Source organism: Spermophilus citellus, assembly GCF_964194105.1.
Source record: "Spermophilus citellus genome assembly, chromosome: 4".
In the NCBI taxonomy this organism is placed as follows: domain Eukaryota; kingdom Metazoa; phylum Chordata; class Mammalia; order Rodentia; family Sciuridae; genus Spermophilus; species Spermophilus citellus.
In genome coordinates, this window is record NC_138185.1 from 191,522,058 (window position 1) to 191,547,692 (window position 25,635).

The 25,635-nt window shown below is 46.1% G+C and overlaps 4 protein-coding genes across 5 annotated transcripts; 2 read left to right on the plus strand and 2 right to left on the minus strand.

Annotated features, from left to right (window-relative positions):
- Nucleotides 1-683: 683 nt before the first annotated feature.
- LTB4R2 (leukotriene B4 receptor 2) lies at nucleotides 684-1,809 on the minus strand (the record flags this gene model as incomplete). Its single annotated transcript, XM_081290189.1, has 1 exon — nucleotides 684-1,809. The coding sequence occupies exon 1, from the start codon at nucleotides 1,788-1,790 to the stop codon at nucleotides 684-686; it is 1,107 nt and encodes a 368-aa protein (XP_081146315.1). The 5' UTR covers nucleotides 1,791-1,809.
- CIDEB (cell death inducing DFFA like effector b) lies at nucleotides 1,683-8,984 on the plus strand. 2 transcript variants are annotated; one of them, XM_081290191.1, is made up of 5 exons: nucleotides 5,691-5,959; nucleotides 6,207-6,351; nucleotides 7,815-7,964; nucleotides 8,178-8,368; nucleotides 8,551-8,984. In XM_081290191.1, the coding sequence occupies exons 1-5, from the start codon at nucleotides 5,919-5,921 to the stop codon at nucleotides 8,678-8,680; spliced, it is 657 nt and encodes a 218-aa protein (XP_081146317.1). In that variant the 5' UTR covers nucleotides 5,691-5,918; the 3' UTR covers nucleotides 8,681-8,984. The 2 variants fall into 2 exon arrangements, with proteins under 2 accessions (XP_081146316.1, XP_081146317.1); XM_081290190.1 differs by lacking the exon at nucleotides 5,691-5,959 and adding an exon at nucleotides 1,683-1,815 and having other exon boundaries at nucleotides 8,178-8,984.
- A 130-nt stretch (nucleotides 8,985-9,114) lies between these two features.
- NOP9 (NOP9 nucleolar protein) lies at nucleotides 9,115-15,076 on the minus strand. Its single transcript, XM_081290188.1, has 10 exons — nucleotides 14,697-15,076; nucleotides 14,037-14,489; nucleotides 12,584-12,694; nucleotides 12,136-12,277; nucleotides 11,688-11,880; nucleotides 10,941-11,081; nucleotides 10,462-10,587; nucleotides 10,042-10,278; nucleotides 9,706-9,811; nucleotides 9,115-9,362 (listed from the first exon to the last, which is right to left on the minus strand). Exons 1-10 carry the CDS (start codon nucleotides 14,941-14,943, stop codon nucleotides 9,205-9,207), a joined length of 1,914 nt encoding a protein of 637 aa, XP_081146314.1. The 5' UTR covers nucleotides 14,944-15,076; the 3' UTR covers nucleotides 9,115-9,204.
- Nucleotides 15,077-15,152: 76 nt separating this feature from the next.
- Nucleotides 15,153-25,387, plus strand: DHRS1 (dehydrogenase/reductase 1). The gene is made up of 9 exons (XM_081292968.1): nucleotides 15,153-15,405; nucleotides 15,805-15,977; nucleotides 18,291-18,434; nucleotides 18,582-18,658; nucleotides 22,932-23,064; nucleotides 23,367-23,513; nucleotides 24,379-24,448; nucleotides 24,781-24,861; nucleotides 25,002-25,387. Exons 2-9 carry the CDS (start codon nucleotides 15,828-15,830, stop codon nucleotides 25,136-25,138), a joined length of 939 nt encoding a protein of 312 aa, XP_081149094.1. The 5' UTR covers nucleotides 15,153-15,405; nucleotides 15,805-15,827; the 3' UTR covers nucleotides 25,139-25,387.
- The last annotated feature ends 248 nt before the right edge of the window (nucleotides 25,388-25,635 follow it).

Here is a 25,635-nt window from a genome sequence, read left to right on the forward strand (position 1 = left end):
CCCTACACCACTGCCCACCCATGTGCCTCTTTGTACCAACAAGACAGGAACACATTCCTTTCAAACCCCACAGATTTACTTTCTCCTTGAAGATACAGTTTCTTCCCCCAGGCAGCTTTGTTAGGAGTCCAAAGAATGGATCTCATCCTCATCTCCCATCCAAACTCCCACACCTTCTCTTGCTCTTTCTCCATTTGCCAGATAGTTCTATGGGTAGGCCTAGGGGAACCAGGCCACCTGGGCTGAGGAGAGCAGCACAAGACACCACTGAAGGCTGATACTTCCAGCCCTGGCAAGGTTGATCTACCTGGGAATTATGTGGCTTTAGTACAACTCACACAGGATTAACCACCAAAGGGGAAACTCACTTAAGTCATCACCTAATGACTTCCCAATGTATTTCACAATAAAGTCACTGGTAACAAGTAAGCAATGCTGGCACATGAGTATATGCCAACTTGCAAGCACACAGCATTTTTTAATAAGGGCCATCACTATCCTCAAAGTCCCTCCGTTTTGAGGAATCTGGACCTGCCCCAGGTATGTAATAATCCTACCCAGCCAGATCCAAATTAGTTGGAAAAGGGTCCCCAAATGCCTCAGAGGAGTGAGTTTCAGGGAAGATGAAAAGTGGTAGGGAAAAGCAGACATGGTTGTAGGGTTTGGTGTCAAGGATCCCATTCCTAACTGCCCCTCTCCACCCCACCCCCTGGGTCTCCATTGCCCTTTCCCGGCCCCACTACTTGTAGCCGGGGAGTAGTTCGTAACTCCATGGTACCCTCCCTAGAGCGACTTCCCCCTCGGGCTTCTCCAGAGCCCTCGAAGAGCCGTGTGAGGAACCGCGGACCCGCCCGAGGCAGCAGATCCCCAGCGGTGAAGACGTAGAGCACCGGGTTGACGCTAGAGCTGAAGAAGGCCAAGGCTGTCGTTCCAGCCCGCGCTGCCTGGCCCGCGCCGCCGAGCCTCGCCAAGGCACCTTCTGGTGGAGCGAGTGCTGCCACCGCTTGCAGTAGGTTGACTGCGTGGTAGGGAGCCCAGAGCAAGCCGAAGGCGAGCACGATGGCGCTCACCAGCCGGCCCACCCTCGACCCCTGCTTCCCAGACCCCCAGCGGGCGCCCCTCAACCGCGCCAGCGTCACGCTGTAACAGCCAAGCACTAGCCCAAAAGGAAGCACAAAGGCGGTCAGAGTCTCCAGGCTCAGGTGGGCGGCGGCGTGGGCGGGCGACGGGTGGCACAGCTGGCAAACGCGGTCCCCCCAGAGATGGCGGTAGACAGCGGCCGGGACAGCAAGCAACAAGGCGGCCAGCCAGACTGCCAGCAGTAGGCGACGGGCCAGAGCCGGGCTGCGCAACCGGGGCGCCAGGAACGGGCGGGTGACGGCGAGGCAACGCTGCAGGCTGAGCAGGCCGGTGAGCAGCACACTGGCGTACATGCTGAGGGCGCACACGTAGTACACAGCCTTGCAGCCCGCCTGGCCCAGCGGCCAGGCTTGCCCGGTCAGGAAGGCTACGAAGAGCGGTGTGAGTAGCAGGACCGAGCCATCGGCCAGCGCCAGGTGCAGTACTAGCGTGGCCGCCAGTGGTCGCCCACGTGCGGGCCGCCAGCCAGCCAGACTCCACACTACGAAGCCATTACCGGGCAGCCCCAGCAGCGCCGCCAGCAATAGAAAGGCCGTTCCAGTGGTCCGTGAGGCCTTCCAGCTCAGCAGTGTCTCATTCCCAGGGGGCCGGTAGCAGACTGACATCCTTCTTCTCCTGCAGGGCTGGAAGAGGCCACAGAAGTGGGGCATAAGTCCACATTGCCTCCGATGCTAGGTGAGAAGGAACTGTGCTTCCCTCCACTTCCCTGCAGCCTGCCCTTCTTCTCTCTGGGAATCTTGACATGGAGGATCCTGACCCCCAATTCAAATACCACTCCTTCTTAGAACCTAGATCCTCTGCTTCAGGTCAGGTGGCCTTCACTCCTGACACCTCCCAGAGCCCAGAAGTCCTAACTTTAGGCTGTCCTAAATTTACTCAGGCCCCCATTCCTAACTTTAGGCTGTCCTAAATTTAGGCTGTCACTACTACCATCTCTGCCCCTTAAAAGTGGGCAGTGTGGAGAAAAAGGGCATGGGCAGATCTACTTACCCAGCTAGGAGCAGGTAGGGCTGGGGGCCTTCAGAGGCCTGGGGAAACAGAAAGGTGAGGCAGCAATGCATCAGGTGCCAATGTCTATCACATTTGCAGAGGGTGAGGCAAGAATGGGGAGGGACAAGATGGGGCTCATCCTGGCCTTTTCCTGGGGCCCCTCCCTCACCCCATTCTTTCCCATCACTAACAGGTCCAGACCTGTGGGAGCCTGCCTCCCTAGGAAACAGGATGAAGCTGAGGATGCAGAAACACTCAGTTGATACTTGACCCTGAACCCTTTTTTTTTTTAATACATGGACACAATATCTTTATTTTGTTTACTTATTTTATGTGATTCTGAGTGTAAGGTCAGGCACCAGTGAAGAAAAGGAGGCAGACTAAAAGCTGCTAAACAAGGCTTTATTGAGATTCGCTCTGGGCAAGACTCTCCAGTACAACGGAGTGGTCCGGTGGAGTTGCACCCAGGCTCACCTGGATTGTAATTTTATCAGGCTTGGGGCAGGAAGGGAGAGCTTGAGACAGGAAAGGGCTTGTTCTCCTGGGGTTGGTCTGGAGATCTTGCTAAATTCCATGTCCTTCCAGGATCAGTCAGGAGACCCCACTGATTGACAGATGATTATCACTGCTTGTCTGTTGGCACCTGATTGGTTGTTGGCTGTTTGTTCCCTTAGCCACTTCAACTGACCTAACACTGAGGATCAAATCCAGTGCTTCACATATGCAAGGCAAGTGCTCTGTCACTGAGCCACAACTCCAGCCCCTGCTTTTGTTCTTGTCCCTTCTTCATTTCTGCCCCCCAATCCTTCCAGCATGCCTTCTGCAGTGCTTACGCTTCCTGGCCTCCTTGGCATGCATTCAGCAGACCCACACAACTCAGTTTCTCAGCTGCTCTCACTTGGCCTGTTTTCAGCCTCCCAACCCTGCTGAGTTCCCTTTTTCCTCAGCTCCCAGTCCACCCCCAACCATCTCTTGTTTGGGGAGTTTCTCTCCACCCTCTGGACTTTGGCTGGGTTGTCAATGACAACTTTTCAGTGTAAGGAATGGTGCTAGGTCTGTTGAGGAGGAGACAGAAATGCATGGAGGTTTAAGGAGTGTTGTGGTTTGGATCTGGAATGTCCCCAAAAGCTCGTGGAGGTATGGCCCCTATTACAGCAAGATTTAGAGGTGGAACTTTTAAGCAATGACTAGGGTTCTGACCTTATATAAATCTATTTGCTGGATTAATCAATCCACTGATAGCTGAATGGACTACTGGGAGGCTGGACATTGTTGGAGGAAGTAGATCACTTGGGCATGGCCTTGGACTATCACTGTCCCTGGCCTCCTCTCCCCTCTTCCTCTTCTCTCTCCCCCTCCCCCTCCCTCCCTCCCCCTCCCCTCTCCCCCCTCCCCCTCCCTCCTCCTTTCTGGCTGGTTGGTTCTTACAGGCTGCATAGCATTTTTCCATCAGGCCCTTCCACCATGATGTTCTGTCTTACTTCAGATCCAGAGCAATGGAGGCAGCTAACAATGGAATGAGACCTCTGAAACTGTGAACCAAAATAAACTTTTCTTTCTCTAAGTTGTTCCTGTCAGGTACTTTGGTCACAGTGATGAAAAGCTGACTAACATAAGGGGCTTGCTTATAACCTGGCTGGGGAATCATATTCACAACCACAAGATCACACTACCAATCTTTACAAGGATATAAGAAGAAAGGAAAGGGTGCAGTTTGTGTAGAGACATATTGAAAAGAAGTTCTCTCTGCTGGGAGAGGTCAGGCAAAGATTGGAAATGAAGAGATTGGCAGGGAGTGGGGGAGCAACAGGGCCCAGCAGATCAATAGAGTGGAGGGAGGGGGAAAAGAAAGTCCTCTGCCCAGTCAACAGCCCAAACTGGAGTTCTCTGGGAACAAGGACACCAAAAGCATTGTCTTAGTTTGAGTTCCTCAATAGCAGAGCCTGAGATAAGGGTGTGGGTATAGGTAATCCTGTATTTGAAAGGTTGACTCAGGAAGCAGAGGGGAGGAAGCAGGATAAAATATAGAGAAGCTGGGTGTGATGGTGCACACCTGTGATCCCAGTGACTCAGGAGACCAAGGCAGGAGGTTTTCAAGTTTGAGGCCAGCCTCATCAACTCAACCTGTTGAAGCTAAGTTGAAACCCTGCCTCAAAATAAAAAATAAAAAGGGTTGGGGATGTGGATCAGTGATTAAGCACCCCTGGGTTCAATCCTCAGTACTCCCCCACACCAAAATAGGTACGAAAGAAGAAACCCATAAGAGCATGGCATGGTATTACATTCCTTTGGTAGGCACTGGACCTACCTCTGGGAAATGTACAGAATGCCCAGAACAGGAGACCAAGGTGTGTCCACTGTTGGAAGACTGTCCTGAAGCATTAATGCCACTATAAGTGCCCCTGTGCTTGTAAAGGTTTGAGTAAGCTGACAACTTCTGACAAGGATTCTTCCATCTGGGCTAAATTCACAGCTAAAGTCACCCCAAAAGTAGCAAGAGAGTTCCCACAAGGTATCCCAATCATCCCAACATGGGGCTAGTTGGGAATCCAAAGAAACACTCAACTCCAGGGTGACTGGTCCCAAGTATTTACAGAGCAGGCTGCAGTATATCTTTATGAAAGGGAGAGTAAAAGATGTTCCACTTATCCCCACAGTAAGGGCATCAGGGTACAGAGTTCATGAGAGGGTTTAAGGAATTTGGTTCAGGGCTGAGGCTAGTTTCTTTCAGTGTTTTGGGCAACAATCTAAACACCTTTATCAGTATCTTGCCAAAGCCTTGAGCCTGCCTAAGAAATGCAACTGGCTGGGTCCCTGAGTAGTGAAGGAACTCCATGTTTCTCAGGAAAAAAAAAAAAAAAAAAGTTGGAGGATCTGGGGGACCCTATAAGGTTCCTTCCAAGGCAGGAGAGGAGGAATTGTGGTCATTTGAGGTGTTTAACTCCAGTTTGAGTCTAAGCTTCCATACAATGTTCATCCCACTGCAACTGAAATCAGAGATGGATAAAGCTGAAGTCCTGGTGCCATCAAAGGACACCTCCTGCCCCATACACATCTCCTTCATGCCCATTACTTGGTGAAAGGAAAAAGGTGGGAACAAAGGTCACTACTGAAGCAACAGTTCTGGAGAATGAGCCAAGGATATGTTGGCAAGCCCCTCTCCTACCCAGGAAAGAGCAGGTCAACAGAAAGGAGAGGGTCTCAGACAGGATCAGGATCCATCCTTTCCTCAAACCACTTCCAAACACTTGCCTCACCTCTCATTTTATCCAAGCCTTGTCCAAGCCTGTTTCTCACCTCATTTCCCCACCCTAAACCCATTTCCTCACCTTCTGCCCAATCTTTCCAGGAAGCTACAGCCCATGGCTTTTCCTGTAGGTGGAGCACAGAATAGTGCACCTTACATACAATACAGCTTCTCAGCAGCTGGGAGCCAGAAACTATTCCTAGAAATTCCCTCCAAAGAAATAAAACACCGGAGGTCACATTCCATCCTTTTTACCCTCACAAGGGCCCTCAGCACACACAGATGTGCACATGCACACGCATGGGCACCTGGGCAGTCCAACTTCTACCACCTTATCTAGGTCCCTCCTCCTTCTCTCCCCTTGGACTTTGTCCTTCGTACTGGCCAGGGAGGGGGGCCAGAGCTGGGCTTGACTCATTCCCCACCTCTTCAGGACTGAGAGCCCAGCTTTGTAAGAGAAAACGTCACTTCAGCCCCAGCACCACAGTGCAGCGTCCAATCCAGAGGCCCCAGGAAGGCAACTCTCCTACTTCCCTCTACCATGGAGTACTTCTCATCCCTGAACCCCAATGGCCTGCTCAGGTGATTACTAACTCTCTTCTCTACCCTCTAACTCTGGGGATATGGTTAGGTGGGGAACAAAACTCCATTCAGCCCCTAAGAGACTCACTTCCCCTCCTCCCCCTACTTTACACATTTGTCCAGTTCCTGAACTACTGGACCCATTCCAAGGCCTCTCCCTTAGCTGATCTGCAAACCTAGGACCCTCCCTCTTTGGCTCTTCAGTCATCCCACCCCTCTTCCCTCTTCTTCCCAACTTTACAACCAGGGCTGTATCCAATATGACCTCTGAGCTTGGCCGAAGGGTATGGACTTCAGCCCCACAGCCTCAGAGACCCTTCCGTGTCTGTGATCATAAGCGGACAATTAGGAAAGGTCTGACAGCTGCCACCCGCCAGGAACTGCTAGAAAAGGTGAGTGAGCCAGGTTCCTATAACAGGGGCAGCCAAGGGGCTCAATAGTGACAACTTGAGATGACAGAGTAGAAAGGGCTAAGGTCACATAGCCCTCCAAGGGCTAAGAGTCAATGGGGGCAGAGGTGTGACCCAAATAACTTCTGTTGAATTTGGGTAAATTTGGGTTTTTTTTTCCAAGTTGTGGGCTTTTCTCTGGGAATAGGGGAAGCAGTATATAGGGAGGGCTGGAGAATGGAATTCAGAAGTCAGTATGAAATGGTGATATGTATGAAAAAACAAATTCAAATTCTGATTTTACCCCTTCCTTGCTGTCCAAATCTTGGGAGGTGGGCTGAGGATGTGGCTCAAGCGGTAATGTGCTTGCCTGGCATGCGCAGGGCACTGGGTTCGATCCTCAGCACCACATAAAAATAAAATAAAGATGTTGTGTCCACCAAAAACTAAAAAATATTTAAAAATTCTCTCTTAAAAAAAAAAATCTTGGGAGGTTATGTGACCTATCAAATCAAAACCTGTTTCTTCATCTGTACAAAGGAAACAATAATAAACCACTTCCTAGGGTTGTTGAAAAGAATAAAAGAAGTATGTAATGTCTTCATAGATACGTGGCACACGTATCTATAACATCTGCTCCTCCTGCTTCTCGCCATCATTATTACTGAAAAATGATGTGGAAAACGCTGAGGTTGGGGGAAGAGGGAGGTGAGACCTTGTAGACAAGGCAGAAAGATGGATTTCAAGAGAATCTAGCTAGATTTTTTTGAGCTGAGGTGAGGTCTTGTTCTGTGCCAAGGCTGATATCAGACTCCTGGGCTCAAGCAATTCGACCTCAGTCTCACAAGTAGCTGGGACAAGCATGAGCTACTGCCCAGCCCCTGGCCAAAGTTTTTATTCTAAACCAGTAGGAATGACTTAGAGGGAGGGAAGCAGGAAGTGGTGACAATGACAGAGCAAAAAGGAAAAAAGGGGGCTAAGGGTTCAGTCTAGAAGCACAGCACTTGCCTAGCATATGGAGACCGTGGACCCTCAGCAACACAAAAATTTTTTAAAAAGGAAAAAGGTCGGGGCTGGGGATGTGGCTCAAGCGGTAGTGCGCTCGCCTCGCATGCGTGCGGCCCGGGTTCGATCCTCAGCACCACATACCAACAAAGATGTTGTGTCCGCCGAGAACTAAAAAATAAATATTAAAAAAATTCTTTCTCTCTCTCTCTCACTCTCTCTCCTCTCTCACTCTCTCTTTAAAAAAAAAAAAAAAAAAAAACGAAAAAGGTCAGCCCCTAATGAGGGTCCTCTAACAACTGAAGTATATCGAGAGCTGCTGCCATTACCAGGGATAGCAAGTACCGGAGAGTAGACTTGGGATATTGACCATTGCCGAGGGACAACAGATCGATATTGGGCAACGAGAGGGGAGGGGCATAGTATAACATCTGCTCCTCCTGCTTCTTGCCACTGAATAGGCACTAAAGACCCTGCTGCTGCATGGAGCATTAACACTGGTACTAGAAGAGGATGGGACCTCTGTGGAGAGTGAGGACTTCTTCCAGATGCTGGAGGATGACACATGCCTGATGGTGCTGGAGTTGGGACAGAGCTGGAGCCCCACCAGGGTAAGAGGACCATACTTGCACTGTTCAGGCCAACAATCCTTTGTAGTTTTCCAATGCTCCTTCTTTAGCCTAACCCTGGTACTAGGGACAGAGGCACAGAGTGAGATGTGGAATTACCTAGGACATAGTGGACAGAAGCCCAAGAGAGGGTGGGTCTGACCCAATGCTGATGGGGGTGTCAGTATCCACTGCACTAATGAGGATATCCTACAGAGTGGAGTGCTGTCATATGGCCTGGGCCGGGAGAAGCCGAAGCACAGCAAAGATATCGCCCGCATTACCTTTGATGTGTACAAACAAAATCCTCGAGACCTCTTTGGCAGCCTGAATGTCAAAGCCACATTCTACGGGCTCTACTCCATGAGCTGTGACTTTCAAGGAATTGGCCCCAAAAAAGTACTCAGGTTAGAGATCAATATGTCATACTACCCCAGCCCCTACCATCGGATAGTCCCCATAATTCCATCTCCTATACTCTCTTATCCCCAAATAGCTCTTCTTTGTGAAAAAAAACCCCAGCTGCCAGCTCAAGAACCAACTCTCACGTTCCCCAATCATTTGATTTTCTCTTATCTCTGCCATTTAGGGAGCTCCTTCGTTGGATCTCCTCACTGCTGCAAGGCCTGGGCCATGTGCTCCTGGGAATTTCCTCCACCCTTCGCCATGTAGTGGAGGCAACAGAGCAGTGGCAGCGGCAGGGTCGTCTCCATTACTGAGAAGGGACTCTGCACTTCTGCTCCCAGACTTGTTTCATGAGACAATGCTGAAAAGACTACGACAGCATCAGGTTTCAGGCCCTATGGACAGTGTAACCTGGACAATTCACCTGCTTTCCCCACTGTCTTCCACCCCTATATCATGACAAAACTCATGAGCTGTTCTAACATCTTGTTCTCTTAGCTTATATCCTTTCCTGAAGAATGCTGCCCTGCTCTACCCACATTTCCAGTCTCCCACTTACCCTGAAAGGCCACAAGCCTGTCCCCAGGCATCTTGATTTCAACCTGATTGCTGCTACATTGAGATACTGACTGACTCCCTAAGCTCTAGCACACTGATGACAGCCTTCTCTTATTTGAAATCTCTAACTTTCCTTTAAAAAAAATAACAAAAATATTTCTAGTAAAAATATAAAAATGTTTTCCAAGAAGACTTTTGACTCCAATTTAAATCAGGAAAGGGAGACAGTAGGTACTCCTTTCACCCTCCCCATTAACATCCAGTTCCAGACTCCAAGGCCTCAGTCTTCAAGTACTGAGTTCAATGCCCGCCTTCGCTTGGCCATTGCACTCTGCTGCTGTTCCCAAGCTTCTCGCCGCTTCAGGAAGGTAGTCAGGGCCACATTCCGAGCCACGTGGTGGCCAAAAGGGTCTCTTATCAGCTCCTGGTTCTGTTCACCTGCAAAGGGAACCACTCATGTTTAGTACCATTCATGCTCAAAGACAGGTTCTTCTTCTGGTAAAAGCCCCTCCATTTTTCCCCCAATAATGGGCCTGTCACTGAGACAGAGTGAATGCCTCACTCTGCAAAGAACAGAAGCCAGAAGGACAGGTGGGAGCAGAGGACTGCACAGTCAGTCAGCAGAGGAGAAATTGAGAGCAGACTGCTAAGAATCTATGAACAAGATCACCCTTTGGAACTCAATTTTCTGCTGAATTTAAGCCCACTCCCAGTCACCCAGCATTCTGCCATAACAGAAGGAAAAGTTAGGAAACACTGAAGACAAGCATTGGTAACTCACCCAGTTCAGCAGCAATTTCCTTTCGGGTCCCCAAAGCTGCTCCATTCCAGATGGCATCTAGGACACGGCTGCCATGGCGACTACAGGCCAGAGACACGTATTGTCCCTACATTGAGGCAAGCAAGACAAGTTCTACTAGAGAAGTGCACAAAATGTCTTCTGTATGTGTCAGTGCGGGCTGGAGATAAAGTTTCAGAAGAGTTGAGAGGCTGAGTCAAAAGTCAAAACAATTTTGTTCTAGTCTCCTATCTTTGACTCTGAAGGTAGAGTCCTGGGGAAAACACACTTTCTCTAAATGGATGATGGGAGAAATCAAGCAAAAGCCAGAAATCTCACCTTGAGGGCCTTCAGCACACGGCGGCGCTGTTTGTGTGTCACAGAGGGGCTGGACAGAATGGCATCAAGTATGTGAGAACCAGCAGGGCTTTGGGCCAGAGCCAAAAGTTGTGGTCCTGTCAAGGAACCCAGACTTCGTAGTATAAGACCAGGAGCAGAGAAGTGCAGCAGATGCTGAAGCAGTAGAGACCCAAGCACTGTCACTTCTCCCAGGGTCCTGGCTGTGGCTATTTCTACCTGGGAGCACAGAGATAGGAAATTAGGAGGCGGCACAAAACAAGGTGGATAGGCTCATCCCCAGGTGCTGCCACCTTCACTTGGATGAAGTCAGAAGGCTCACTATCCTCACCCAAGGGGCTTCCTAAGTCCTGGAGAGCTGGTCCCCAATTAGTCAGTAACTTGGCCTTTCCCCTACCTCACCTGGTGCTCTGAAGGCACTGCCCCCTCCTCTTCCGTTAGTTCATAGTACACCTCATAAGCCGTCAAAGTGGCAAAGAGAGGCACACAGGCCACTTGCCGGGATGAGGGCTCTGCACAGTGGAATGCCTAGAGGGGAAGACAATACATGACAACTCTGAGAACTACCCCATCCTTAATCTTGACTTTCTAGATAGAAAAGACATTCAGAAAAGGTGAGAAGGCCTAACTCTATAAGAAAGTGAGCTCCGTGAGGGTAGGATCCCATCTACCTTAATGTATCCCCAGCCTTCCTCCACACATTAACACAAGGGTTGAATAAACACTTGTCCCTTAAATAAACTTCTCTTTCAGTTCTGGGAGAGAATTTTCACTCCAGGGCTTAGCATCAGACCTCTTGGTCCAGAGGTACAATGCCTTAAGTCCTAACTGGTGTAATTTAGACCAAGGGCAATAATGGTTTGCAAATAACACCTACTCACCTCTAACAATAGCTGCAAGACCTGGGCTTGGTAAGCTCCAACTCTGCGGCAGGCCCCCACCAGGGCAATGACTACCCCTGGGTGGCCCTGGGCCAGTACAGCTTCCAAGGCAGGACTCAGTTCCTCAAACACAGGAGACAGCTGAGGGGAAACATGGGATGATCAATCTTTGGCATTCTGCTAATGGTGGACTACATTATTCAGAGGAATTTCCGGCTGAAAACAACTAAAAATGCTAAATAAAACATAAAAAGCACTAACAATGGGGAGTCTTAGAGGTACCACCTCACATAGGGAAGGGACTTTAAATGGCCGCTATGTATAATGGAGAATTAGAGGTAAGGGAAAACTAGAAATAAACCTGCCTCTTTTCAACACCTCCTAAACCATGAGACCACAGAGAAGCCCATCCTGCTGCTAAGAAGCAAAAGAAAAGAGAAGTTATGGCAAAGACCCCAGTCAGTGCTTATGGGATTTGTGGTCAAGTACTCAGAGTCTGAGGGGGCCATGGATCTTCAAGCTGCAAACCAAAATTAAGCCAGTTTCTTGCTGGTACTTACACCTGAAAAGCTAAAACAAATCCTCTCTGGGAGGAGTGTACCTCCATCCTGAAAAACCCCAAGGAATAACTTTATAAGGGCAATGGACAACACATTGTCAGAGATATATAGAGACAGGCGTACAATAAAATTAGGCCCAATGAACAACAATAGCAGAAAGATACCCAGTGCAGACTTTCAAACTCACCAGCTCAGGGGTACTGATTGAATCCAGAAAGCGCTGCAAAGGGAAGTTAGCAATGGGATGTGCAGCCAAGGTCTGCAGCTGTCCCTGGAAGTGATCCTCAAAGAGGCTCTGGAGCCTCGGAGGCTCCAACACCAACAGCACCTGTTCCAGGAGTCTGGAGCTAGTTTGATCCCGAAGAAATAGCAATAGGGGGCTAGGGACAAGGAGAAGGGAATCAGGCAATCTTTTGTTTTTTTTTAAATATTCTTTTAGTTGTTAATGGACCTTTATTTATTTATATATGCTGCTGAGAATCAAACCCAATGCCTCACACATGCTAGGCAAGTGCTCCACCACTAAGCTATAACCCTAGCCCAGGAATTGGGCATCTTAACTCCACTTCATCCAAAATGCAGTTGTAGCACATCACCTCATTCATTTTACATAGTCCCATGAATCTTGATCATACCTGCCAGCTGCTGAGGAACTACGAGTACTCAGGTAGCCAATCACAGCATTGCACAAATAGGCACAAAACTGGGGCAGTTTGCGGTGTAAGACTTGTAAGGCCACTTGAAGGCAGAAGCTGGAGATCTTGTCAGTGATAAACACTGTTGAGAGGTCAGAAATGATTAAACAGCTTATCCAAAATTCAAACCACTTGTCCAACCTCAAACCTTAAACAACAAAGTAAGGGGACTATAGACACAAAACATCCATATAGAGTTACTCTGCAACATCAAACCAGATTTAAGTTTTAAAAGATGAACTTAAAAAAAAAAAAAAAAAACCCAGAAAGGAAGAGGGAAGGAGGAGAAAGGAAAAGGAAAGAGAAGGAAAAAGCCCTGACCTAAGGGCTTCTGGTAATCACTTCCATACAATTAGATCCTAGGCCCTCTTCCTACTTTCCTCCTTACCAGCAATGTCCTTCAAAAAGCAGGAGCTCAGATTCTGAAGGCAATTCAAGAAGGCTTCAGGGACCTCAAAATCAGTTGGCTTATATTCCCGAGCTATGACCCTTTGGGTTTCTGAATAAATATCAAAAACACATGCAATGGTGAAATTACAAACTGCTGTCCAGGAGGGAGAAAAATTCCATACATGAACAAGAATTCAGTTTGACAATACAGAAGAGATGTCATACAACTAAATATCTTTTCTGGATAACTGAACTGAGATGATAGTTCTGTTTTAATTTTTCTAAGAAACTTCAATCAGCTCCCCTATAGTCCATAGGAGGTAGTTCAAACTCCCCAGCCAGGTATTTAAGGTATCCCAAAATCAGGCCTTATTTAAACTCTTTAATAACCTTACTTCCCAGACTTTTTCAAAAATGTAAGTCTCAGCCTGTAACTGTATAATTAAATCAAATTAATCTCAACTAGTATTTTTTTAAATGAAATGAGAGCAGAATAAAATTTAAAAGGAAAGAAAATATCAGAGTAGGTTGCATATAGCAAAGGTATTGTTTCCCATACTTTTACTTGATTCTTATATGTGTACACACACATAAGCTAAAGTCATGCTTACAAAAAAAACTTCTTGTGGGTTATGCTAAAAAGAAAAAGATTTGGGGCTGGGGTTGTGGCTTAGCGGTAGAACACTGGCTTCCCCTGGGTTCGATCCTCAGCACCACATAAAAATAAATAAGTAAAACAACTACAACTAAAAAATAAATATTAAAAAAAAAGAAAGAAAACAAAGTTTGAAATCCTTTGCTCCGTTCAAATCACCTCCCTCTCCTGCTCCCATGACAACAGCTGTCCCCTAATCATATTTGCACATGATTATCTCTAGGCCTCTATTTCCACATTTTTTAATTGGTACGTTATAGTTGAATGTTGTTACATATTCATACCTGTACACAATATAACAATATAATTTGACCAATATCACTCCCCAGCACTTCCCCTGTGCAACCCTTGGTATCTTTCCTCTACTTATTTCCCTTTGATTTTCACAAGATCTGCCCCCACCTTTCTTTTCCTTTTTCCTCTCTAGCTTCCACATGAGAGAAAACATATGACCCTTGACCTTCTCAGTTTGACTTATTTTACTTAACATTATGGTCTCTAGTCTCTGTTTTCCTACAAATGATGTAATTTCATTTTTCTTTATGGATGAATAAAACTCCATTGCATACATATACCCTATTTTCTTTATTCATTCATCTACTGATGGACATCTAGGCTGGTTCCACAGTTTGACTAGTAATATACACACTAATCCTTGGCCTTCTAAGCTCTGCCCCAATTACTCTGCTAATTCTGCAGGATTAAGTCTCCTCCAAAAAGATTTACTCTTCTGCTTACTCTCTTCTTTTAAACTCTCCTTCCCATCAGATCCTTATCCCTTTTTTTTAATACTTACCAGAAGATTTGGAGCCACCTGGCCTGGCTCTCTCAGACTCCAGAAGAGTCCCTCCTAACACCTGCAGCAGAGTTCTGACCAAGAAGCTTCCATGTGTGTCTCCGCAGTAGAAAAGAAAATCATCACAAACCTCAGAGGCTAGTCCCAGGACCAGCTCCTCTAGGGTCTCCAAGGAACCATCTTTCCCATTCTCCTCCTCCTCCTTCTCCTCCTCCTCTGCAGTATTCCTCAGCAATCGAGGCAGCTGCAGCAAAGTACTTTGCAGTACATGGACCCCGCACCGATGACAGGCCACAAAGCGCAAGTTGGAGCGCAGGGCAGCCCATATTCTACACAACGGTTTCAAAGGACTAAATCCCAAAAGTTCCTGCAGCATCTCACTGCCAGTCCTGTTCGTAGCCAAGGCTAGAGCCTGAGCCTCCACCTCTTTCAAAACATTGTGTACCATCAGCTCTGAAAAAAAAAAAAAAAAGAGGACAGAAATATTTTAAACACTGAGAAAAGCATAAGGTCCATCACTTAACCAAGAGGCGGAGAATGGGGGCAGAGGATGAAGGCATGAGAGAGAAAACTAAGTGCCCACACCTTGGGGACCCCAGGAAGTTTCCATGCCTGTCCTGGATCTTGCGCTCTTGGTCCCACCCTTTAGTTGTTCCCTACCTCGTTCTTCCCCGGCTTCTGGAGCCTCTTTCAGCGCTGACAGCGCTTGTCGGAAATACCCCAAAGCTTCGGGGCTCAGGTGCGGGTGAGCATCTTGAGTCCGCTCTGATCCCCTGTCTGCAGGCGGCCGGGGATGCTGCTCGCGGCCTCGTGGGGGCCGCCCCGACCCTTTTGCTCCGCGTCCGCGTTTGCCGCCAATTGGGAACTGGCGCCCCGCCTTGTGGGGGGAGCGCGGACCCAGTCCCATATGTGTTTAGGGGCCTCTGGGTCTGGGAAATCTTCCTTAGCTTCAGAAAGACTCTCAAGCCACCAGGTGCAGGACCACTCGTGATCAAGCTGAGGAGCGCCGGCACGCTCCTGGCGCAATGTGCTGCGTCATAACTCCGCGACGGCCCTCCCTGGGCGCGGTGGGTGTGCCCAAGTCTCCCGCCCATCACCGGTGGGTCTTAACTCCCGCCCAGGACCCCGCCCCCTCGGTCCTACCTCAGAATCGGCCGGAATGCTGCTGAGGTGCGATCCTTGAACCGCCGCTCCACGTTGTCAGCCCAACTCCAGTCAGCACCAGGACTTCACCCCGCTTCCGCACTCTGACCCTGAAGAAGTAACCTCGTCCCGCCCTGTGTTCAGAATCAACATTCTAGAGCTGAAATATATTAAAGGTCTGGAGAATTAGACTGAACAAGAATCCCAGAGGCAACACTGGCTGCAGGTAAAGCGCACAAGCTCTTCCCGCTGAAGGCTCAGGATCTCGGGGCCTCTGCGTTCACTGCTGGCTGCGCCTTCCAGTCCGGTGGCCAGAGCTGTAGGTTGCCCGAAACACACCTCGAGGAATCGCCTCTGCAAATTCTCCCACCTAGTTAGCCCCATTCATAGGGGGACGCCATCCAGCCCTTTCTTCACTTCCTGAGCCCCGCAAAAGGACAGTCAGACTGGCCTGGGGCCCGCACCTACTTGTCCTGAAGCTGAAGCTTTTCTCGCATCAAAGGATTCCAACCTTGACTCTTCTTCCTATCCCTTGCAGGAACTCGCCCCCCCCCCCCCCCGCCTCCACCCGCCACCCACACACAGTCTGTAGATTTCCCCGCAAGGTAACTTTTTGCTTCCACAGATATCCTTCTTTGCCTGTGAGTTATGGTAACTCCCATGAAGGGCCAAGTGTGTGTGGTGACTGGTGCCTCCAGGGGTATTGGCCGTGGCATTGCCTTGCAGCTCTGCCGAGCAGGTGCCACGGTTTACATTACTGGCCGCCATATGGACACCCTTCGGGCCACTGCTCAGGAGGTGAGTGACCACTTGAGGGAGTCCTTCCAATTAACCACACCTCCTGATCCCTTGTCTGATCTTAGAAGACCCTGGTAAAGGGCTGCAGGTGGAGCTCGGTGGTATGACACCCTAATATTCCTCAGAAAACATGAATATTTACTTAGAGTAGAATAGATAAACCGCATAAATAACTTCAGGTAAGACTGAATTTTGCTACCAAATAAGATTTATGGAAAAAATTTTGAGTTTGAGAGTTGCAGGGGGTTGAGAATTGGAACTAAAGGGCTTTGGACCTGTGTTTTCCTCTAAGGCAGGTTTTACTGAACTGTAAATTTTCACTTAAAATTTCTGCTGGATTTCAGTAAATATTTGAGTATCTATGACTTGCTAGGCTCTGAGAAAGTCACTAGGGTTACTAAGATTAATAAAATGTAATTTCGAGTCCAACAGGAAATCAGATACAGAAATCAGGCATTTCAATGTAAAGGGAATATGGTAAATGCTAAGAGAGAGAGATGCACAGAATGCTGTAAGGGTGTGAAGGGAGCTTGAAGATAATAAAGGGAGTGGTTAGGAAAAGCATTCTGAGCCGGGTGTGATGGCACATGACTGTAATTCCAGTTATTTCAGAGTTAGGAGGAGTCAAAATTCTAGGTCAACCTGAGCACTTTAGCAAGACCTGTCTCAAAAAAAATTTTTTTTAAGGGATTGGGAATGTAGCTTAGTGGTAAAACACTTGCCTAGCATGTACAAGGCCCTGGGTTCCATCCCCAGCACCATACACCCCAAAAAATTCTGGATCTTGAAAGGTAAGAATTAGATAAAGAAGGTTAGAAAAAGCATTATAACAGAGGAAGCTGTGTGGGAACAGAAGGGAAATGGTGAAAGAATATGAATGTTGTAAGGTAATGCAAGGGAAGAGTAGTAGGTGAAAAGCTGGGAAATAGTGAGTCAGAATACCCTGGTAAAGGGCTGCAGGTGTCCAGTGGTAGAGCAGTTGCCTAATGATAGAGCAAGATATTGAATTTGCTTCCTAGCACTGGAGAAAAGAAAACTGGTGAAGAACTTAGGCTTTATTCTCTAAGAGATGATCCAGCTACAAGATTTCAAACAGATAAGATAGTTCATACTTTTTTAGATAGTTCATACTGACTTGATTGTGAAGGGTTACTTTTTTTTTTTTTTTTTAAGTACTGGATATTGAATCCAGGGGCACTTTACCACTGAGCTACATCCTCAGCCTATTTATTTATTTATTTATTTAGAGCCAGTCTTATTAAGTTGGTGAGGCTGGCATTGAACCTGTAATACTCCTGCCTCAACCTCCTGAGTCACTGGGATTATAGGCACACCCCACCAAAGAATTAAGGCAAAAAGATTGAATGTCAAGTGAGCATTTAGAGGCACTACAGTAATTCAGTCCATGGGCTAATAATGTGGGGCTGGAGCATGGATCTGTAGAAAAGAGTATTGTTCTTGAATAAGGTACTCTTCTTCTTCTCTGAAACTGGAGAAAGGGGACCCATTTGTAGAGAGTGAGGCAGGAAAGAAGTTGAAATAGTTAATTCCCAGTAGCTTTAATTTTTTGATTACCAAGCAAGAACACTGGTGGAGTGAGGGAAAGAGGGCTGGGATTGAAGGATGGAGCTAAGGGCATGAGAGTTGGAAATGACCAAGGACAGGAAAGGATAGCTACTTGTTTCTGGAAGTAGACTCCATGTCTTGTCTTTTACCCTTGGTTTGCAAAATATAACACCTTGTACATGATAGTAGTAAACGTTTGTAAATTTAAAATCTGAGATCCCAATCTACCCTACTGAAAGAGGACTCACTGTTCCTGAAGCTTTTCAAAAAGACCAGAGGGGGCTGGGGATGTGGCTCAAGCGGTAGCGCTCGCCTGGCATGCGTGGGGCGCTGGGTTCGATCCTCAGCACCACATAAAAATAAAATAAAGATGTTGTGTCCATCGAAAACTAAAAAAATATTTAAAAATTTTCTCTCTCTCTCTCTCTCTCTCTCTCTCTCTCTCTCTCAAAAAAAAAAAAAAAAAAAAAAAAAGACACCAGAGGGCAGTATTGCCTACCATGTTGCCTGAACTGATCTTTTCACTTTCCCCACCCTCTTTCTTTTCTTTTTCTTTCTTTCTTTCTTCCTTTCTTCCTTCCTTTCTTTTTGCTGGGGATTGAACCCAGGGCCTTGTGCATATGAGACAAGCACTCTACCAACTGAGCTATATCCCCAGCCTGCCCCCCACCCATTTTATTTGGGGAAATTGTGTTATATCTTATATTACTGAGCAACTATGAGCTCATATCCCCTGTTCCTCTCTAGGCACAATCCCTTGGGGGCCGGTGTGTGCCTGTGGTATGTGATTCAAGCCAAGAGAGTGAAGTGCAAAGCCTGTTTGAGCAAGTAGATCGGGAGCAGCATGGGCGTTTGGATGTGCTGGTCAACAATGCCTATGCTGGAGTCCAGGTACCCTTTGAACTTGATCCAGCTCCGCACTCCTTACCTCCCCCTCTGACCACTGAGTTTTCATCCCATTGTCCCTTCTATTACCCAGCCTTTTATACCTTCTTGCATTCAGATCATACAACCAATCACCTTTCCTATGCCTTCTAGACGATCCTGACTACCAATAAATCATTCTGGGAAGCCCCAGCCTCAATTTGGGATGATATAAACAATGTTGGACTCAGGTATGTGCTACCCATGCCCCATTGCAGTGGCTGGGTTCCCCTCACTCATTTTACCTAAGGGCCCAAGCTTTTCCCCATATTCCCTTTCATTTTCCCTCTGGCCTTCCCCAGTTTCTTTTTTTCCTCCCTGTATTCCAGTTGCCCTTCTTATCTCTGGAGAAATTCTATACACATGAGTGTGTAGCTGAAAATGTAACTTTCACCTTGTTTCTATCCATCATTTTCATCTAAATAAGCCCTTGGCCTCACCCCTGCCTCACTCTCTGCCTATACAAATGTAAGACCCAGAAGGGAGCCTCCTCCTCTCAGTAATGCTCACAGCCTGTAGTCTATATTTTCAAAAATGATTAGAGAGAGGAATTGATCAAGAAAATGTTAATAAGAAAGAGGGGGCTCCAGCTATCCTTAGCTTCCACATCTTTACTCTAGATCCACAGGCAAGTGCATTCCCAAATCAGAGTTGGGATGGCAAGGGTGTTATGGGATCACACACATATCTGGCACATAAGTGAAATGAAGTACAGCATTTAGAATTTATCCAACATAATAGGCAGTTATATCTATGTTAGTTACTATTGAAACAGTTTTACCCTCTCAGATAATTGAACTATACTTTATAGTGGATGTGTAACCGATGTGGTGCTGCAATCTGTATATGGGGTAAAAATGGGAGTTCATAACCCACTTGAATCAAAGTGTGAAATATGATATGTCAAGAGCTATGTAATGTTTTGAACAACCAACAATAAAAATTAAACTATACTTTATAGATTATAAGAGTAACACTTGGTACCTGTGAGAGTAACCAAGAGATTATCTGGAAATCTGTGACTAAAGCCTATAAGAACACACACTGCTTCAATTTTGGTACTCTGGTGGCAATCCCAGGAAGCAAAATTGGAATGCAATTGTGATTTCCACAGTGGAAGAAAGATTGTGAGAACAGTGAGGGATGTCAGTACAGAAGCAAGAAAGCAAAACCCAAAGAACTTAAAATTAGTCAATGATCCTTCTCCCTCAGCCTTCTGAGTCACTGAAATTATAGGTGTTCACCACTACTCCAGGCTGAAAATCAGTACAGTTTTATTTCCTTAACTGCTATCCTTCCTCCTTTGCCTGAAACAACTACCATTAATAGCCTGGTATATATTTAGATTTTTTTATACAAGTCTCTCTCTCTCTCTCTCTCTCTCTCTCTCTCTCTCTCTCTCTCTCTCTCTCTCTCTCTCCTTTTTCTAATTGAACACTGGGCTTCACACATGTTAGCAAAGCACTCTCCCACTGAACTTTCTATTTTTTTTCCCAAAGCTAGCCTCAAATTTTTCAATATCCCATTGGAAGGACTTGCAATTAGATAAATTTTATCTAATCCTTTATTTGTTGCAGAGTTTAAAAAAAATATATTTTCAGGGCTGGGGTTGTGGCTCAGCGGTAGAACGCTCGCCTAGCACATGGCGAGGCCCTGGGTTCGATCCTCAGCACCACATAAAAAAATAAAATAAAGATATTGTGTCCTCTACAACTAAAAAATAAAATATTTTAAAAAGTAAAAAAAATATTTTCAGTTATATATGGACACAATACCTTTATTTCATTTATTTATTCTTATGTAGTTCTGGGAATCAAATCCAGTGCCTCACATATGAGGCACTCTACCACTGAGCTACAACCCTAGCCCCACAGCAGTGAATTCTTGAATCAAAGAAATTGTGTTAGATTTCTGTCACTGTGACAAAATGCCTGAGAAAATCAACTTAGAGGAAGAAAAATTTATTTTGGTTCAGTTTCAGAGGTTTCAGCCCATAGTCAGCTGGCTCCATTGTTTCTGAGCCTGTAATGAGACAACATATCATGGCGAAAGGATGAGGTAAAATAAAGCTGCTCACTTCATGGCACCCAGGAAGCTGAGAGAGAAAGGAAGGGGTCTGGGGAAAGAGACCCTTCAAGGACATGCCCCCAGTGATCCACTTCTTCCAACTAGGCCCTACCTCCCAAAGTTTCCACTACTATGCCACCTTCTATGAACTAAGCCTTCAGCATGTGAACCTTTGGGGAACGTGACAAATCCAAACCATGACAAATATGTACTTCTTAAAGATTTAATAAATATTATAAAACTGTCTTCCAAAAAGATCCCACCAATTTTTTAACTAGGGATTGAATCCTGGGGCACTTTACCAGTGAGCAACATCCCCAGCTCTTTTTAATTTTTTAATTTTGAGACAGGGTCTCTCTAAGTTGCTTAAGGCCTCACTAAGTTGCTGAGGCTGGCCTTGAACTTACAATCCTCCTGCCTCAGTCTCCTGAGTTGCTGGAATTACAGGTATGAGCTACTGCACTGGCATTCCAACCAATCTTTAATCTCAAAACAATGAAGTGGAATAATTTGTTCCCTCACATTCTCAGCTATGCTAGACAATATCAAGCTACTCAGGCCAGCTTTGCTACTCTGATAAGCCAAAGTTGTATAAGAGCTTTGCTTTGTTTTAATTTTTGCACGATACTTGGATTAAGGGCCTTGTACATGCTAGGCAAGCACACTACCACTATACTACATCTCCAGCCCTTTTTTGTTTTGAGACAGGGTCTCCCTAAGTTGCCTAGGCTAGCCTCAAACTTGTGATCTTCCTGCCTTACCGTTCCAAGTAAGTGAGATTACAGGCTTGTGACAGTGTGCCTGACCATAAAGGTGATTTTAATTGATATTACTTTATCTATTTTTGAGGTTGACCTTTTATCCCATTGTTTATTGGCTCTTTATACTTTTGTGATTGTCATTTGTGTTATGAAGTTATTCTTTTTCGCAATGATTTATAAGAGATCTCTAACAGATACCTTTGGCATATATTGTACTAATATTTTTCCCAATTTATCACTCATTTTTTGCATGCATATCCTTCTCTAGTCTCTCTACATATACAGAAATTGTGTGTGTGTGTGTGTGTGTGTGTGTGTGGTATGTGTGTGTACGCACACGCATGTCCCCATGAGTGTCCTAACTATTAAGAAGTCATATCTTTGGGTTGCTTGGGATTTTTTTTTTAAGAGAGAGGTAGAGAGAGAGAGAGAACTTTAATATTTATTTTTTAGTTATCGGCGGGCACAACATCTTTGTTTGTATGTGGTGCTAAGGATCGAACCCGGGCTGCACGCATGCCAGGCGAGCGCGCTACCGCTTGAGCTACATCCCCAGCCCTGTTTGGGATTTTTGTTTGTTTGTTTTGTACCAAGGATTGAACCCAAGGATTCTCTACCACTGAGCTACACCCCCAGGCCTTTTTTTGTTTTATTTTTCATTTCAAGACAGGGAAGTTGGCCTCAAAGGTATGATCCTCCTGCCTCAGCCTCCTGAGTAGCTAGGTTACAAGGCCTGCATCACTGTGTCCAGCTAAATCTGTCAATCTTGTTTTATAATTTCTGTCTTGGTGTGATGCTAAGGAAAGCCTTCCCTACCTCAAGTTTATAATTTCAATCAGGTTTTCTTTTAGTACTTTTGTGCATTCAATTTTTTATATTTAAATATTTGATCCTTTTGCAGTCCATTTTGAAATATAGTAGAGAATCAGTTCTTTCCAACCCAAGTAAATGGTTGCTTGTCCATCTCTTCTCCATTGATTTGAAATGTTCCCTTTATGCTAAGTATGTACTTACACCTGGATCTATTTATTGACTGTTTTTATTTCATTAACTTACTTCATTAACAGATACCTTTGGCATAACTTGTCCACCTTATGCCAATACTACATTCTTTTGATTATTATGTCATTGTACATTTTAATATGGTGATAGTGCAGGTAGCAAACCCCCTTTACCTACAAGATACTATTATTATTTTTCAGAATTTTCCTGGCTGTCCTTGCACATTTATTTTTATCATTGATCTTTATTTTGTCAGTTCTTCCAAAAAGTCTTATTGAGATATAACTCAAATTGACTACATCTGTGAATTAATTTACATAGAACAGATGCTTTATATGTCAATTCTTTGGATCATTTTATCTGCACTTGTTCTTTTATAATTTTAGAATTTTTCCATTTAGACCCTATACATTTCTTAAGTTTCTTTCCCCTGAACTATTTTATATTTATAATTGCCATTGTAACATGGCTTTTTGGTCTTCTAAAGATTGCCATTTCTCTTCCCAGAATGTGGCCTCCAGCCCTATGCAGCCTCCCTGGATGACTGCAGCCACTAGAGGGCACAGGAGGCAGCCAAGGGCTGTAGTGTCAAGGCCAGCATCTGTACCATTCATTCCTCCTTCTTCCCTGCTAGAGGCCACTACTTGTGCTCAGTATATGGGGCACGGCTGATGGTACCAGCTGGCCGGGGGCTCATCGTGGTTATCTCCTCCCCTGGAGGTCTGCAGTATATGTTCAACGTCCCCTATGGTGTTGGCAAAGCTGCGGTAAGGACACAGTGGCACAGGGATTAGGGAGAGATAGGTCAGTGATGATATTTACAGCTTGGGAGGTACAATACCTAGTGGTCAGAATGATAATTCTGGCTGTTCTTCATCTCTCCCTTTGTTCCATGAATGATTCCTTTTGGACTCCTTAGGTCTGCCAGAGTAGATATTGCATGGGGGAAAGTGGGCTCTTGGTAAAGGGCAAGGACCTGGGGCATCCCCATTGGAGACAAGAAGGGCAGGGGAGGAAGGTGACATGATCAGGTGCCTTGACTCTCATTCTACCTTCTATCCCTCCAAAGTGTGACAGATTGGCTGCTGACTGTGCCCATGAGCTGAGGCGCCATGGTGTCAGTTACGTATCTCTGTGGCCAGGGTTGGTACAGACAGAACTACTAAAGGATTACATGGCAGAGAAGGGGCGCTCTGAAGATTCTCTCTTTAAGCAGGTTGGTAAAGGGAGGGGAAGGGAAATGGAGAATGTAGGGGAATCACCCTCTCCATCCTCAATGACAAGACAATGACAAGTAAATATTCCCATTACCTGGGGCAGGCATAGGGCTAAGCACCATACACATATTATTTCTTTTGATTTTGTAAGGAAAATACAATCTCCATATTACATATCGAAAAACTGAAACCCAGAAGAGTTAAGAAACTTGTTCCATGGCTGGGGATATAGCTCAGTGGGTAGAGCATGTGCTTAGCATGTGCAAGCCCTGGGTTCAATATTCAGCACTAAAAAAGAAAAGGAAGAAAGAGAAGGAAGGAAAAAACTTGTTCCAGATCATACATGTCATAAATGGAAAAACTATCTAGCTCCAAAGCCCATGGACTTGACCCCTGCATTAAACTAGCCTCAGGGCTTAGGTGTGGCTCAGTGGTAGTGCACTTGCCTAGCATGTGTGAAGCACTGGATTTGATCCCCACATTAAAAAAAAAAAAAAACTAAACTAAACTAAATAAACAAAATAAAGGTATTATTTCCATCTACCACTAAAAAAAAAAAAAAAAAAAAAAATTTAAAAACTAGACACCCTCAGACCCTTCTACTCAGGAAAGGCAGCATGTCGTAGTGCTGGGTGCAGGGCTTGCCAGAACATGGAGAGAAATGGCTCTGGGTCCCTTCTATTACACTGGATCCTGCAAGTCCAGCATGAGATCTTTGGTCCCTCTTTCTCCTAGAACAGAAGTTAAAAGGGGGAAAGATTTGGCAAGCAGTCTACCTCTGAGCCACACCCCCAGCCCTCAAGGAGGAAAGATTTGGGTAGTACTCTTGGAAATTAACCCTTTACTTCTCAATCCATTTTTCAGTTCAGACCAAATTTCTCGTCGGCAGAAAGTACAGAAATGAGTGGCAAATGTGTGGTGGCTCTGGCAACAGGTGAAGACACTGGAAACACCTGGTAACAAGAAAGGGTGTGGAGTATCTGCAAGGCAATGACAGCCAGTGTCTAGTTTTGGTTTGGGAGGCTATTGAGGAATATGCCCATCTTTTTTCTCTTTTGGAAGCTCAAGGGTCAGGATTCCTAGTTCAAGCTTTGCAAGCCTCAGCAACTGGCTCCTGGAAGGTGTGGCTAAGAGCCTTCCTAGGAACAGAGAGAAATAGTTCTCCAGGCCTCCCAGCCTGTCTCAGCAATGCCTTGTCCTAGTGGGTACCTTGTCACTCTGCACCACTCCTATGCCTGCTATCTCCAACTGTACATTTGTCCACAGACCCCAATATCCTGAGTCTGAGTGGGAAGGTTCTACCATCCTGTGACCTTGCTCGACGCTATGGCCTTCAAGATGTGGATGGTAAGAACTGGGCCCAGCAGCCAGACTTGACTGCCATTTCTTTTTTTCCCTGCTCACTCCTTTCTCTCAGTCTCTTTAGCCAGGGTCGGGGTGCCTGAGAAGTGGGAAACAAGGATCAAATTCTCCTTTTTTGTCCCTAGGTCGCCCTATCCAAGACTATTTTTCTTTGCACTCTATTCTTTCACATGTCTCCAGACTGGGCTGGCTGGCCTCCTACTTGCCCAGCTTCCTCCGCATGCCCAAGTGGATTATTACCCTCTACACCAGCAAGTTCTAACTCTCCTGTCCTGACGTCACAGCTCTGCTTCTCTTCCCTTTGGGCCTCAGGTGATTGGGACAGTGGAACAATTGGCCTTTCTTGCATATCGTGCCCTTGATATGAAGAGAAGGCCTCTGCTTGGCATCCATGGTCAATTCTGAGTGCCCCGATAGGTCCTTCTTTATGCCTTTGTTTTCCTTGTCCCTGCATTTTACTTTTCACATCAATATTGAAAAATGCTCTGGAAGCTAATAAAGATCCCATTTTTCCTCCCGTGTGTCTGTGAGTACTAACTCTGTGCTCAGAAAGTGACAAGGACTTGGGAGAATGACTCAAAGATACACAAATGTGTGAGTTCTCAAAGGGTTAGGATAAGACCTGTTTCCTCCAGACCTATTTCTGCTCTTTCCTGCAAGGCCTGTTTCCTGTGCCCCAGCTGGGAGGGAAGCAGGGTCCCTTCTTGACTAGAAGCACCCAGTCTCCCACTGCTTTTACTCTCATTCCAGTCTCTCCAT